Source organism: Choloepus didactylus, chromosome 15 (assembly GCF_015220235.1).
Source record: "Choloepus didactylus isolate mChoDid1 chromosome 15, mChoDid1.pri, whole genome shotgun sequence".
NCBI lineage: Eukaryota > Metazoa > Chordata > Mammalia > Pilosa > Megalonychidae > Choloepus > Choloepus didactylus.
This window is the reverse complement of record NC_051321.1, coordinates 36,630,628-36,645,876: the sequence shown is the minus strand read 5'-3', so window position 1 is coordinate 36,645,876 and position 15,249 is coordinate 36,630,628. Positions and strand designations below refer to the sequence as shown.

Sequence of the window (15,249 nt, the reverse complement as noted above, 5' to 3'; positions counted from 1 at the left end):
TCCCATTAAGGACCTGTGTGTTGTCCTGGGCCCGCCCTGGTAATCCAAGGTAATCTCCCTATTTTATACTCAGCTGCCTGGCAACCTCAATTCCACCTCCCCACTTCACTCCCCTTTGCCAGGTAACATGTTCACAGGTCCTGCAGATGAGGATGTGGATGCCTTTGGGAGGCCTTCACTCTGCCTACCACACTGGGAAACTGCAAAAGCAAAGCCAACATTTCTCCTGCTAACTGCTACTACCACAGTAACGATTACAGCAGCAAATGTAGATTCAGTGTGCTCCGTGTGCTATGTGCACACTAATAAAATCCCCACCAGGAGGCAGACAGATATTACCACCCTCATTTCACAGATGCGGGAACGGATGCTCGGGGAGGGGAGCTTGACAAGAACCCACAGTAAATGCTGGAGCCAGATTTGCACCCAAGCTGTGGCCCTAAAGCTGCACTGCTTCTCCTCCTCTCCACTGTCACTTGTAGAAAAGGCAGAAAAGCCCCCTTGTTCTCAGTCAACAACAAACCCCAATATGAAGTGGCAACACTGCAGCCCCTTGGGCAGAAGTGCCCACCCTTCTGGGCCTTTTGCAAAAGAAGGATCTTCTAATGATGGGGAGGGGAAGTCAGTCTGAGCTTCCTACAGACCCCAGATCACTCTCTAATAAGTCCACTGTTGGGCGTTGAACCTTGTGCCCCACAAAAGACAAGTTCAAACCTTAATCCACGCTCCTGTGGGTGTGAACCACTGGTAAACAAGCCCTTTGGAAGATGTTTTTATTAGCTAACTAATAACAATTAGTTATCATTGGCTGAACTGAATCAGGGTGGAGGCCTTATAAGGAGAGGAAGTTCAGATAGACACCATCAGTCAGAAGAATCCAGAAGCCACAAGGCAGCGGAAACCAGAGGAGCAGATACAAAGAGAGAGGGAGAAGGATTGCTGTGTGACAGGGAACAGCCACCTCCAAGACGCCACGGACACCGGGGGGGGGGGGGAAGCAGGGCCTGGCCATGTCTCAGTTTTGAACTTCTAGCCCTCCAAACCATGACACAGTACATCTTTGTTGTTTAAGCCAACCCATTGTATGGTATTTGTCATAGCAGCCTGGGCAAACTAAGACCCTCTCAGACATCACAATACCTAGTTAGCCCCAGGGGCCCTCCCTGCAAGGGCAGCCATCTCAGCCACAGACACCTCCTAGGACCCCTTCGTGTGTATGATGTCTGCTCCTTGCAATGACACAGTAAGATAGAGTTTCTTAACCCCATTATATGGATGAGGAAATTGAGGCTCAGAGAGCTTAGGCCATTTGCATGAGGCCTTACGAAGAAGAGTGCTGGAGCCAGGATTCAGCCCCGGCTCGGCCAGCTACAAGCCTGTGCTGAGTCCCAGCACCCAGCTGCTCAGGGATGGCGGTGGCCTTCCCGGTCCTGAGCCAGCTTGAGAACCGAGGGCGCGGACTCACAGCGTGGAGAGGGACTGGAGGGTGTCGAAGGCCCCCGGGGAGATGGTGGTGATCTGGTTGTCATAAAGCGAGAGGAGCCGGACGTTGCGCAGGCCCGTGAAGCTGTCGTTGTGGACGCAGCTGATCCGGTTGTTCCTCAGCATCCTGGGGGGAGGGAGGCACTGAGAGAGGAGGGCAACCCCGGCCCTGTGCCCTGCCGGGGACCCGCCTGCCATTGGGCCACCATCCATTCCTGCAGGAGGCCCGGAGCCACCACGAGTGGGGATCATGGCACCTGCAGGTCTGCACTCACCTCCACTCATCCCCACCGCAGAGATGCTCAAGGCTCTGCCCCCTCCTCTCCATCCTACCACTGTGGGCCCCCGTTTGGCCCTCACCTTCCCTCCCCAGATGCCCGATGCTTCCCACCTCCAAGCCATGCTCCACATCAGTGATCTTCCTAAAACCTAGATCCGGACATGTCCCTCTCCGGCTTAAAGCCCGGCAGCGGCCTCCAAATTGCCCATAGAATCATGTGTAAACCCTTCTCTGTGAGCTGCGAGGCCCCACAGCCCAGCCCCGGGCCATCTTCTCAGCCCCGTGGCCTCCCACCCCAACTGTGGCCCCCCACCCTCAACCCCATAGTCCCATCGCCTTCCTCCACGGCACTGCGCCCTCCCCAGGCTACCGCTTCTTCCTAGAAAGACCTTTATCCTTGTTTATATCTGGGAAAGTCCCTGTTCATCCTAGTCAACCTGGCTCAGTTCCCCAACAACAACCTAAAGAAGCCTAGCAGAGAATAGGCAATTCACAAAAGAAATTAAAATGGTTTATGAACATTCATAAAAGTGCTCAAGCTGAGTAGTAATTAAGGACACTTAAACAATATTGCATCTTTGCCTGCCAAATTAAAACAAGAATTAAAAACACCATAATAATAATCTGCAAGACTGGCAAGGATGTGGGCAAATGGGCACTTTCAAGCAATGCTGGCAGGAGAGTAAGGTGGGGCCTCTCTGGAAGTAGGTTTGGTTATATGAACCATGATCCCTAAAAAGGCACTTTATGCTTTCACTCAGCAAGTCTACCTTTAGGAATCTATCTGAAGGGAGGAATCATGCATGGGCACAGAATTTAAAGCTGGTAATCACAACAATGCTTATAATAGAAAACACTGGAAACCACCTAAATTTCCAATGATTCCCAATATATAATCATTAAAAATGATATTGGATAAGAAATGTTAATGATATGAGAAGTTCATATTATGTTCAACAAAAGAGCAGCTTACTAAGTAAAATGTACTACAGGATAACATTAAAATATATCTGTATATATGTATATGTGTGCATTTGCGTGCATGTGCGTACACAGAAAAAGACCAGACGGGTAGTTGTTTATATCAACAAATTAGCAGTGGCTATTTCAGGACAGTAGTGGGATTTGGGGACCCTCTCCTGGGTCTCTCCCGTCACCTGTGTGCCTTGCTGCCTCTGCCCAGCACCTGTCCCTCCCTGCTCCTCTGGCCCTCGCCAAGTCTTTTCTGGAAAGAACATAAGTGACAGGTTCAAGAACTCACATCCCTCATTCAAGGAATTCTAGGCAAGGATAAAGAAGAATGAGGCAGCTCTCTATGAACATCCTGGAAAGATGGCTGCTCTCTATTCACAAATGAAAAAAGCAAGCTACAAAACACAGTGCACAATAAAATCCCCTTTTTGTAAAGCAAACAAGCAAAAATCCACAGGCAGTCCCATCAGCCATCCATTTGCCTTACACAAATTCAACTCTACATGCCCAGAAAACAAATCTATAGCCCTACTGCAAAGCTGGGATTTAAACCTAGGCAGGTTGCTTCTAGAGTCGAGTCTTATACAGGAGCCACTAGCCACAAGTAGCTATTTAAATTTAAACTCATTAAAATTAAGTAAGATTAAAACTTCAGAGACTCCATAGCACTAGCCCCATTTCAAGGTCTGGATGTCCACGTGCGGCTGCCTGTTGGCCAGTGCAGATATAGGGCATTTCCATCACTGGAGGCTGTCCCATTGGGCTGCATTGTTGGTTGGACACTACATGTCCACGTCGGCATCTAAGAGCCAGCGTTGCCTGGGCAGAGAGGGGGAGCCCTGCAGGGTTCACAGAGGGCTGGGCCACCGAGCTCCTGCACCGAGTTACCCCGGCAGGACTCTGAGTTAGAGGATCACAGACTCCCAGGGATGGTCCAAATCCCAGCTCCCCCATCTACACCCACTCAAGTTACCTCTGCAATGAACCCAGCGTGTGGTCCTCCAGCCCCTCCTCCCTGCAGGAGTGTCACCACTCCTGAACACACAGGCTATGCCCTTCCTTCCGACCACAGGGCAATGAGGGCAACGAGGCCCTCCATCCCTCCACCAGGCACGGGCCCCAAACCCCAGGAACAGAGAAAGCAGGCCTCTCGATATTTGATTGCTTGTCCCCACTGCAGTCAGTTCTTGGCTTGTCCCCACCCTCCTGCAAGCTAGGGCTGGGGGAGGGGTCTCCCTCCCTCTCTCTTCTGTTCCCTTTAATGCACACACCACACTCTGTGGCTTGGCTTTTGCCTCCCTCAGCCAGGGCCCACCCTGCTCCCCCCGGTCCCGCACACTCACAGAGTCCTCAAGCCATCCAGGCCCCGGAACATGGCGCTGCGGATGGACTCCAGCTGGTTGGCGGTCAGGTGCAGCTCGCTCACCGATGCTGCACCCTCAAAGGCTCCGTCTTCAATCTCCGACACCTTATTGTTGCTTAGGTTGCTGGGGAGGGGAGGCGAGGGGAAGATTATGGGTCCCCTGCAGCCAGGAGCTCAGACCCCCATTGCCTGCACCCGATGCCTGTGCACTGGAGCGCAGCCCCCGGGAGGCCCCCACCCCCAGCCCAGCCTTTCCCTTCTGCATCCCCGGGCCAGTGTCCTGCCTGGCACCTTCCCTCCAATGGATAGCTCACATTTTCTTCAGATGTGTAAGTTTTTTGAACATCCCAGTGGCCTCCAGGAGGGAAATTTCATTGTTGTTCAGCCGTCTGTAAGAGGCAATGAAGAGAAGTTACACATCCATAAATATAGATATTAATGTACCCTCCAAATTGAGGCTATCTGGGCCTCAAAGAGGTGGGACTCCCTGAAGAATTTATCTGGCAAGGCTAACTGATCCTATTTCAGAGGGAGGCTAGGCCTAGCGCTGGGGGTGCATGGGGGGTATTTTGAATATCAAAAATGCCACCAAAATTCACATACTCAGATGACAGACCTATGTGGGTATTCATGCATATATGTGTGCACACATTTATATTTTTAGGTGGAGAAAGAAAAATAATAAAGGGGTGGCTTAAGCCAAAACTTGAGCTATACAATCATGCCAACACCCACCTCCCCCCCCAAAAAAAGACAAAAGTGCCATTGAGAAAAACTGTCCCCAGTTCAGGCTGGTGACCTGCCGGGGTCCTAGAGACTGCTGCCAGGGGTGGGAAGGGCTCTGAGTCAGAAGCAGAGGGGCCATGGGAGGGAGGAGCCCACCCCTCTGCTAAGCCCAGCAGCTGACACGCTCTTGGAGTGGTGTCTCCAGTGTACCCCCGAACAGGGTTGGACTGGCAAAAAGCCCAGAGCAGGCCCAGAAGGGTGCATGGGAGCTGGGGTGGGGGGCAGGTGAGGGTGAGGAGGGGCTGGGGTCCTCACAGCTCGGCCGTGGACTGGGGGATGCGCTCAGGGATCTTGGTGAGCTTCAGGCTGGAGCACTCCACCACACTGGCCTCGCAGCGGCACTTGTGCGGACAGACCACGTCACTGTTGCACTCGCTGTTCAGCTGGTAGTCCTCTGTGCCTGTGGCAGGGGGCCAAGGCCGGGGGCTGAACTGCCTGGGCCTGAGCCTCCCGGGGCAGGCCCCAAACAGCCACTGGGTCTCCTGTGCCCCCTCTGCCTGCCGCCCCAGCCCTGGCCCATCCACCACCCTCCCTCCCACGCTAGTCTTGGTTCTTGCCCCTCTCCTACCTGGAATGAAGTACTGCTCTTTAGCTGGGGAGAGAAGCAGAAGCATGTGATGCTGGGATCGTCTAGGACTTGCTGGATCAGCCCAGGCCCAGCCCCACTGCTCAGCTAGACACCCCAGCCAGGAGGCTAGGACCCCAAATCAGGACCCCAGAGCCCACCTTCCCAGCCCTTGCATGGAGAAGGCCTTGCTACACAGCACAGATATTCCTTGCCCAGACCAGTGCCAGGAGCATCACCACATCCAATTAAACCTTTCTCAAGGAGCGCCCAACCATCGGAACTCCCACTTGCAATGATGCAAGGCAGGGACTGTGCTGACTTTTCAGATGGAGACAGGGCAGGCATGGCATCGGGCTCCTGACCAGGATCAGGGCACAGAAGCTGTTCCACACAGCCCCCAGCAAGACCCAGCTGACTGCACGTGCTGAAGTCTGGTGGGTAGGAGACTCCTTTCTCACTGATGAGGGTCCTCAGGCCCCCACGTGTCTTAAAAGGCTTGAAAGCAGCAACATAAAAAGAGAAGTGGCCTGGGAATAAAAGGACCTGGATCCTTGCCTAGCTCCTGGCTCTGCACCTTCAGCAAGTCCTACCTCCTCTCTCAGCCTCAGTAAAATGAGGGGTGGGACTGAACTGCCATCAGACCCGAGTCTAGGATTTGGGGCCTCCACACGTTCAGGGCAGGTCCAGAGTGGCCAAGGACACCCTTGTTGGGGTCACCCAGGAAACATCACTGGGTCCCTGAGCAGACTGAAGTCAGACAGGCAGGCAGACCGACAGGCAGACAGACAGACAGACAGACAGGAGGATGGTTACCTGAACAACGGAACTTCTTGCTCTTGATCTGGCCGATGCGTTTGTTGGCGAGGCGCCGGGGGCTGGCACACCGGGCCCCGCTTGTCTCGATGGGGTTGGTGCGCAGAAAGTCTGCCAGCCACTTGAGGTTACAGTCGCAGATGAACGGGTTCTGAGCCAGATGCCTGTCCAAAGGGGGCAGACCGGGACTCAGAGACAAGGGCTGCAAACCCTCGCTGACCTCCGTGGGGAGGACGGAGGGCGGGGCAGACCGCCAGGGTCCCTTGCAGCAGCATCGCACTGGGGAAAGTTGCAGGCTCTGGGGCTTCCAGGTTCCCTGCACACTCCCTCCTGCAGGCTGCACCCTGTCCCCTCTCCTTCCACCCACCAGTCCCTCCTCTGCCCCGGGACATGTCACAAACTTTAGCAGAGAGAGGAGTAACCTGGAGACTAGCCCGACCACCCCTCTCCTTTACAGGGCGAGAAAGCTGCGGCCGGAAGAGGGTGACAGGGCAGCTCCTAGAGCACAGCCACCAGCACCCAGGCCAGCACTTGCCCTCACCAGTGGCTGTGAGCTCTGGGTTAACCCCTGCCCCAGGGGGCAGCAGCAGCCTTTCTCCCACCAGGAGGGGACTGGGACTAGGGGTCATGAGGCTGGGCCTGTGGGTGGGAGGGGTGTCACCACTCCCATCCCAGGCCATAGGAGCTGCCTCCTGTTGGTCATTTGATAGGCCGGCTCTTGATACAACAGAAACTCGGAAAACCCTATTCATGGTTATTTATTGGGGGAACCACTCATATTCACTTGCCAGCTGCCTGTGTTGCCAGCAGAAGGAATGTGGTGGTGTGGAGTCAGGGAGACAGCTGACAGGCGATACCAGCTGGGGGAACCCGGTTGCTGTGAAGCACCACATGGGTGGCTCTCCCATTTGCAGGCTCTGACCACTCCCATGGGGCTCAGACCAGCCATGCCCGGGAACCACCCCCCCGCAGGCTTGTCCCCCCCAGGTCTGGGACCACCACTGCACTGGGTGAGCCCTGTTCATGGCTTTCCAAACAAGACACCCAGGGAAGAGGATTCCTGTTCTACTGTCCCAGGGTTGACATTTCTGCTCGCTGACCTGAAAGTTGACACTTCAGGCCCAGCAGTACAGAGAGAGCAGGGGCCTAGCTCAGAGGGACTCACTGAGCCACGGCCACCGTTCTTCCACCTGAGTGCCATCCGTTCAGGCCATCTGACTCCTTGGCTTCAGCCCAGCCCCCTGCTAGAGGCTGCAGAACTGTCTAAACAGAGGAATGAAACTGGCCCAATGTCTGTGCCCAGTTCAGCTCAGACCTTGGCAGCTTTGTCTCCTATCCGTCTTCTCCTGGGCCCTGCCCTCTGGACTCTGGTGAGATGCTTCCATGAGCCTTCCCTGGACCAGCCGTCCCTGACACCCTCTTTTGCAGCTCCCCTCTGCCTTTCTTGCTGAGTCCTGGCTCCTATCAGCAACCCAAGGTGGACCCGCTTCTGCATCCAGCAACATTTGTTTCCCATTTTTAACTGTCAATTTGCACACAAAAGATGTGTGTTGACTCCCCAGGGCAGAGTTTGGAGCCAATTTAAAATATAGCAGGATGCAGGGACTGCTTAGGAATCCACTCCAGCTGCCCCATACACATCTGTTTATGCTTTAGTGCCCCAGTCTCTGCCCACGCTAATTGCTTCCCTTTATTGCAATCTTGGTCTAAAACTCTGTTTAAAAGCAATTCAGTTATGTTGTTTAGGCATGCACTCAAGGGGTGGGGAGTTGAGTACATCATTTTTAAGATCTGTGTCAAAAACAGGCTGTTTGTGTCCAAAATGACCTATAAAACTTGAGACACTCACAGAAGCAAGTGGCTTCTGTATAAACTTAAGCATTTGTGGCAAATTAGAATGCTTAACAATTGCAAAGGGCAAGGAACTGGGCAGGAAAGACACTCAGGAAGAAGAAAAAATACACGTTTGGGAAGATATAATCATGTTAAAGTCCCACCCAGAAATGTGCTGCTGTGTGTGCTCCACGGACATTTCTGACGGTGGAAGGAACGGGAAGGGGTGACTGACTCAGCATCCTTCCTGGAACACGCCTTGAGGAGTCGCACCTAAAAATCTTTTGGAGCAGGTGCTCAGCACATTAGTCATTCGGGAAATGCAAATTAAAGTCACAAAGGGATAACACTTCACCCCCATTGGAAGGTCTATTATCAACAACACAGTACCAAATGTTGGCAAGATGTGGAAATGTAAAATGGTAGAGCCACTTTGGAAACAGTTTGGCAATTTCTTAAAAAGTTAAACATAGGTTTACCACGTGACCCAGCAATTCCAATACTAGGAATGTACCCAAAAGAATTGAAAACTTGTACACACAAAGATATGCCTGCAAATGTTCACAGCAGCATTATTTTAATAATCAAAGAGTCAAAACAATCTAAATGCCCATCAATTGCAAAGTATAAGCAAATATATAGCATATCCATAGAATGGCATATTATTCGGCAATTAAAAGGAACAAAGTACTGACTCATGCCACAACATGGATGAACCGCAGAACACTATTCTAAGGGAAAGAAGCCAGACACAAAAGACCACATATGATATGATTCCATTTACACAGAATAGGCAAATCCACAGAGGCAGAAGGTAGATTACAGGCTGGGAATTTATTAAAAATGGGTACAAGGGATTTTGGGTGTTGGAATGGGGTGGAAATGTTCTTAAAATTGGATTGTGGTGATAGTTGCACAACTCTAAATTTACCAAAAATCATTGAATTATATGCTTAGAATGGGTGAATATTATGGAGTATAAGTTATGCCTCAATTAAAGCTATTTTAAAATTGTTTTTAAATCTGCAGCAAACTCAATGCTATAACACAAGGCATTCAGCCACAGATCTTGGAACTAAAAACAAATGGAGAAAGATTCAGGTGAGTTGAAATCTGCTCCAGTCTGGCAGAACAAGTCTCAATCAAGCAGTTATAATAAGAATATCTGATTGTGTCCTGGATTTGCATTTCTTTTACTCCTGTTTCAAATGGTATTTCAGTTATTTATAATAGATGATGGACATCCATTAAAGTTCAGTTTTGCTTTGCAGCCTTAACAATAAGGTCTAGTCTTCCCCCAAAAAAGCACATTGAAAGGGAAGCTAAAATTTCTCCGTGATGGTGAAGAGATGCCTAAGATCAAATTCCTGCTCCATTAGAGGTTCTGTGGCCTTGGGTGAGTCACCTAATGTCCCTCTGCCTCAGTTTCCTTATAAGTAAAATCAGGGATGATAGAATCCATCCCTATATGGCTGTAAGTAGTAAGATCATGCATATGAAGAGCAGAGGCCTGGCATTCGATACGCGCCATAAACTGGGGTTACTGCTATCTGCGGAACATTCTGCTCATGTCCCACTCCCACCCTGGTGACAGTGGCCTGGATGTCTGATATGGTGCCTAGGAAGACATAAGCCCTCTGAGATCCAGCCAGGTAAACAGACACGGACAAACACCACAAACACCTCACGATCCGTTTGGCTTCTTCACTCTCCTTTCACTGTGAGAGAGATGACTCCTCATGTGAGAACCCTCAACCCATTCCCCACCCACAAGGCTTTCCCACTGGGGGTCCTGGCCTTTAAATCTCCTTAGTGCGTCTCTCTTGGATATTCTGCTAGCTGCTTAAAATAATTCACCTTGAGGTGTCTCCCTGTAACCTCTAATTTCAAAAGATTTCCCAGTGGTGCTCCATTTCTCCCTGGCTATAAGCAAATTAATTAGCCAGAGCTGGGCTGCAGGCAGGTGCGTGGGTTTTAATGAGTTTGTCTTTGTGGCCGATGTCCCTGCTGATGAGCAGGGTCCCCAGGGAGCAGGAGCAGTGCCTTTAACTCACCTTGTTCCACACCTCTCCCAGCACCCCGCATAGACGTCACCTGAGACAGCACCACCCAGCAGACAGACAGCAGCAGGGATGGTGGAGGCCACAAAAACTTGAACGATAAACGTCCACAAAGCACATGTCAGAGAACCCACAGATCAGCATATCGAGCCGAACTGCAGGCCCAGAGCTAAACATGTAGAACAGAGGATACCAAGTTTAAACAAGTAGCAAATGAGAAGTTTCCCTTTACCAAAGCATTACAGCTAAAAGATAGGGACTCTTTTTTTTTTTTTAAGCATCACCACAACACCATTATCAAATGAAGAAGGAATGTTAGAATTCAAATAACACCATTCTGGAATCCCCAATGAATTAATGGATATAGTCATTGAGAGCAAAGGCTGCTTTTATCACAAAAAGCAACAACTGGACATTATGCACCGCCTGACAGAAGTACACAATCCTCCTATTAAGTTGTCTTGAAAAAAATAAAATAAAATAAAACCTGAACTTGACCAAATAACTAGACCCAATTTCCAATCTGCAGGACACAGAGAAGAAAGTGGAATGTGTGAAACTATACCAAGGGGATAGAATCAGCAAAGTCGACACTGAGGGAAACTCTACAGAACAAATGCTAGGAAAAAAGGCGATGGAGAGAAAACATATAGATTATAAAAGAGTCTTAAGAGATGCATCAACCAATTGCATTGCATTGGCCATATTGAAATCTTGATTCAAACAAACAATTTTAAAATGGATAACATGTATAAGACAATTAGAAATTCAAACACTAACTATTTGATGATATTAAGGAATTAATTGTTAAATTTTTAGATATAATAACTGCCACGGTTGCGTTTTAATGAATGCTTGTCTTTCAGAGATATGTATGAAGTCTATATGAATGACATGATGTCTGGGATTTGCTTTGAAATAGTTTGGATGGATTGAAAGAGGGGAAGGCATGATGAAGTAAGACTGGCCATGAGTTGATAATTGTTAAAGCCACACGACGAATATGGGGAGGGTCACTGTACTACTTTTAACATGTTTACAATTTTCCATAATGAAGTATTAAAACAAATCCCTAGTCTTGTGGCTCTCTAGCTTTTAATTTATAACCAGCATTGTTATCACTACATTTCATCTGATTTAAGACATTGTAAACTTCAAAGATGCATTATTATTTTATGTACTATCAAGAAAAAAACATTATCAATTAAATGATATGCCATCAACCATGACATGCAGTCCAATTTCAGAGATGTTAATGCAGAAAGAATGTGTGTCTTGGAATCAATAAGCTGTAATGATAATAATGATATTAACTTAGCCAGCATACAGCAAGCTCTCATGATGAGCTAAGCTCTGTACAGACATCTCCTTTAATCTAAGGACAACCCTAGGAAGGAAATATTTCCATCTTACAGGTGAGTAAACTGAGGCTGAGAGAAGCTAATTAAGTTGCCCAGAACCACACAGCTGTGATTTGAACCCCGGTTTGCCTAACCCAGAGCTTGTGCTCTTTTCTCTATAAAAGGCCACCACCCAGGGAGAGTCACTGCCCAGGGCAGGACACAAGGCCAGCACCTGGAAAGCTGTTACCTGCTCCAGGCCCACCTGCTGAGCTCTCCTATTGTGGCCCCTGCAGGGAGGGAGCAGGGAGGGCGGGAGGGCACTCACAGTGTCTGGATGGCCCGCAGGGAGGTGAAGGTGCCCTTGGCGAGACTCTGGATCTTGTTGTCATAGAGGGAGAGCAGCGACAGGTTCTGCAGATCCTGGAAGGCATCGGGCCGGATACAGTTGATCTTGTTGGCGTTCAGGAGCCTGTGGGCAGGGCCGGGGAAGTGGTGAGGGGAGAGGCACAGAAACGGACTCCCGCAAGTCCCAGGCACCTTTCCAGACACTGGGCATGCATTATTTCAGGGACGAGTGTGCGGAGAGCAGGCATAGGGAATCTGGCCCTCTGCATGTCCTCTCTTCACCCTGAGGTGCCCACAGCTCCCGCTGCTTTCTCCATTTACACTGAGCATTTTAGTGGGCCCACTCTTCTCTCTTTCAAGGAACTGTGAGAGATGCCTGTGCATGGGGGATTTGGGGAAAGCATAGAGCTCAGTGGCAAAGCCACCTCCCCAAAGTGTTTTCAGGGGCTCCTCCTCCTTCCCAGGGTTCTGCTGGGTTCCCCAGGCAGCTGAAATGGAGCATTTGGGTTCAGCATTTCCTGTGTCCTAGAGGAGACTCTTTGCCTAAAAGCTCAAGGTTCAAGGAGGCTGAGCTGGGCTGGGTGTTCCTCTGCAAGAGACAAGTCTGTTCCCAGCCATGCCGAGCTCCACAGAAATGCAGGCCCTGTGTCAGGAGCCTCTCCGTGATAAGCTCCAAACCCACCTCTCCCTCCCTCTCTTGTCACCATGGCTCCTGCACAACCCTGCAGCCTCTCACAGCCATTCTGGGTCTGCCCTTCTCCAAGCTCCTTGTGTCAAGTAAGTCCCACAGCCCCAAGAGACTGAAGGGCCAGTCTGATAGGCATGCCAGTCCACCTCCCAGGGCCCCACCCAAAGGCACACACAGACGGTTCTTACAAAAGCTGTAGGGTGTACAGGCCTCCAAACACACCCCGGGGGAGATCTGTGATCTTGTTCCCATAGAGAACCCTGGAGAAAAGGCAGCAGAAAGGGGGGGTGGGGGTGGTGTTAGAGGATGCTTTGCAGGGCCGTGGCACAGTTGTGCAGGTTGTACATTGCACAACGGCACCACCCCTGAAGCCACGCTGTTCACATCACATGCATGTGTAAATTTATCATAACATATTGCCAGCAGGTCTTAAGAAAAGGTTGCCTTTCTCTAATTTGCACAAAGGTACCTTTTGGGCTAGAGGGGGCGTGATCCCCATTACTGCTGGAATAACTCCCGCTCCCCAGCCCTCACACATGGCCCCACAGAAGCTCATGTAGGGCCCTTCCTGGGAACCTCATGGGAAATTAACCAGGTCCAAGGATCCAAAAGGAGGCTATTGAAAGATGAGAAGATCCCATGGGCAGGAATAATTAACATGTTTTCATAGAATTACAAAAAAAAAAAAAAGAATAGAATGCTAAACGGCATGTACGGTAGGCGCTGTAGCATGTCAAACAACTTCCCTGCAGTTAAAGAGCCAGAAAGAAATAGACCCAAGTGTTAACCGTGCTTAGATCTGGGTGACAGCGCTGCAGTGATTTTCCTTTTTTTTCCACTTAGCGTTTCCAAAGTTTTCTACATTGTATATGAATTACATGTATAATCAGGAAAAAAAAGCCAAAGATTTTTAAAAGACATGCAGTATCATCTGGCCTATTTTCCTGTCTCTAGGCAGCCAGTGAGAGCACCAAGGGGAAGTTGAGGGGGCGGGGGTTCTATCCCAACCATCATAATCAGCGCAGTGGACTGCACTGTGTCCCCACCCAAAAAAAGATGTGCTGATGTCTTAACAGCCTCTCCAATCTGCGACTGTGACCTTATTTGGAAATAGAGTCTTGCGGTTGTAATCACATTAAGATGAGGTCATACTGGATTAGAGTGGAGCCTAAATCCAACAACTGGTTCCTTTATAAGGAGATTTGGGGACACAGACACACAGGGAGAATATCATGTGACAACGGAGGCAGAGACTGGGGTGATGCAGCTGCAAGCCAAGGAACGCCATGGATTGCTGGGAGCCACCAGAAGCCAGGGAAGGAGAGGACAGAGCCTTCCCTAGCACCTTGGGAAGGAGTGTGGCCCTACCAACACCTTGACTTTGGACTTCTAGCCTCCAAAACCGTAAGAGGGTACACTTCTGTTGTTTTAAGCCACCCAGTTTTTGGTAATTTCATACAGCAGCAACAGGAAACGGACATGAACCACCCCCAAACCACCCCTTGCAAATGTTCAATCTGGGTGAAAACAGCATGTGCCATCTCTTCAAACTTGGCTTCAAGAACATTCTTGGAGGAGGGCACAGCAGAAGCAAAGGCCCTGAAGTGGGATCGAGGTTGGCCACATGGAAAAGGCCTGTGTGGCTCAAGTGATGGAAACAAAAGGGACAGTAGCTTGGATTTTACCCAGCCAGCCTCAGGAAGCCTTGGGGACAAGATAAGACTCACGTCCAGATCCCTCAAGCTGCTGTGTGGAGAACAGAATGAACGGGGAGGTGGTAAAGCAGGGACACCAGGTCAGGGCCAGCCAAGGGTGGACACGGCCGATGGGATCTATTTGCAGAGCTGATATCCATGACCTCAGCATGCAAGTTCTTAGGTGGTGGAGAGGTGGCTGTGACAGGTACCCATGAGCAACAGACACCCACCTAGATGGGTTATTGTCACCTTTCATCTCTTCATATTGGAATGTTCCAACTTAAGAGGCACTTCATTCACTTTTCACTTCTCCAGGCCGCTTCCAGGATCTGAGCTCCTCAGCCGGTGATAGCACCCTATCCAGTTGTCTAGGCTGTGCACTGCACAACTTCAGGGCCATCATTCACAGATGAATACCTGCCTAGATGAATATGGCTTCACCCACTACTCCAAGGGGAAAAGGCGTGTGTAAAAAGCACTGAGCTGGTGGCCTTCTGCACTCCCCAAGGAGGAGATGCCATTCAGTTCCACATCTCAAGGCTCCTACTCGGTACCAAGTGCTGGTGAGGGATGGGTGCAGACACTAGCTCCTAAGAGCAACAAATGGCTCCTATCCATGGGGAGCTCGCCCAAAGCGCAGGGCACTATGAGTGCATTCTCTGTACAAAGTCCCATGGGACCTCAGGGGGGTGGGGCTTTGTGAGCTTGGGGGTGCAAGCAAGGGTTCTTGGAAAAACAGAGATGATATAACATTCCTGAGACAAATTTTTGATGCTGCATTACATTTCCCCAAGGGATACACCAGATGGAGATGAAGGGAAACTCTGTCTTCACATCACACACCACATCTTGAGATAGAGCAGATATAGGATGAAAGATGGAACTCTTTTTGCCTGGGGAGGCCCAGGAGTAAGGAATGCTGGCCTTCTGTGGGGAGGCAGACTCAACGTGAAGCCGGGCCAGGGTCAGATGATTGCCACAAAGAACACTGGGAAAATCCCCACAATAGTGGGGCAAGC

General features: G+C 50.2%; 1 protein-coding gene across 3 annotated transcripts in view; it reads right to left on the bottom strand.

The window, feature by feature from the left end:
• Positions 1-15,249, bottom strand: part of SLIT1 (slit guidance ligand 1) — a 174,152-nt gene that overhangs the window by 42,759 nt on the left and 116,144 nt on the right. For 2 of the 3 annotated variants that reach the window (XM_037804257.1, XM_037804255.1), the window contains exons 12-19: positions 12,722-12,793; positions 11,826-11,969; positions 6,265-6,428; positions 5,452-5,475; positions 5,139-5,283; positions 4,412-4,486; positions 4,078-4,221; positions 1,466-1,609 (exon numbers count right to left, since the gene is read on the bottom strand). In XM_037804257.1, coding sequence (XP_037660185.1) covers positions 1,466-1,609; positions 4,078-4,221; positions 4,412-4,486; positions 5,139-5,283; positions 5,452-5,475; positions 6,265-6,428; positions 11,826-11,969; positions 12,722-12,793 — 912 coding nt within the window. The remainder of the gene's footprint in view (positions 1-1,465; positions 1,610-4,077; positions 4,222-4,411; positions 4,487-5,138; positions 5,284-5,451; positions 5,476-6,264; positions 6,429-11,825; positions 11,970-12,721; positions 12,794-15,249) is intronic. The other variant, XM_037804256.1, reaches the window with a different exon arrangement.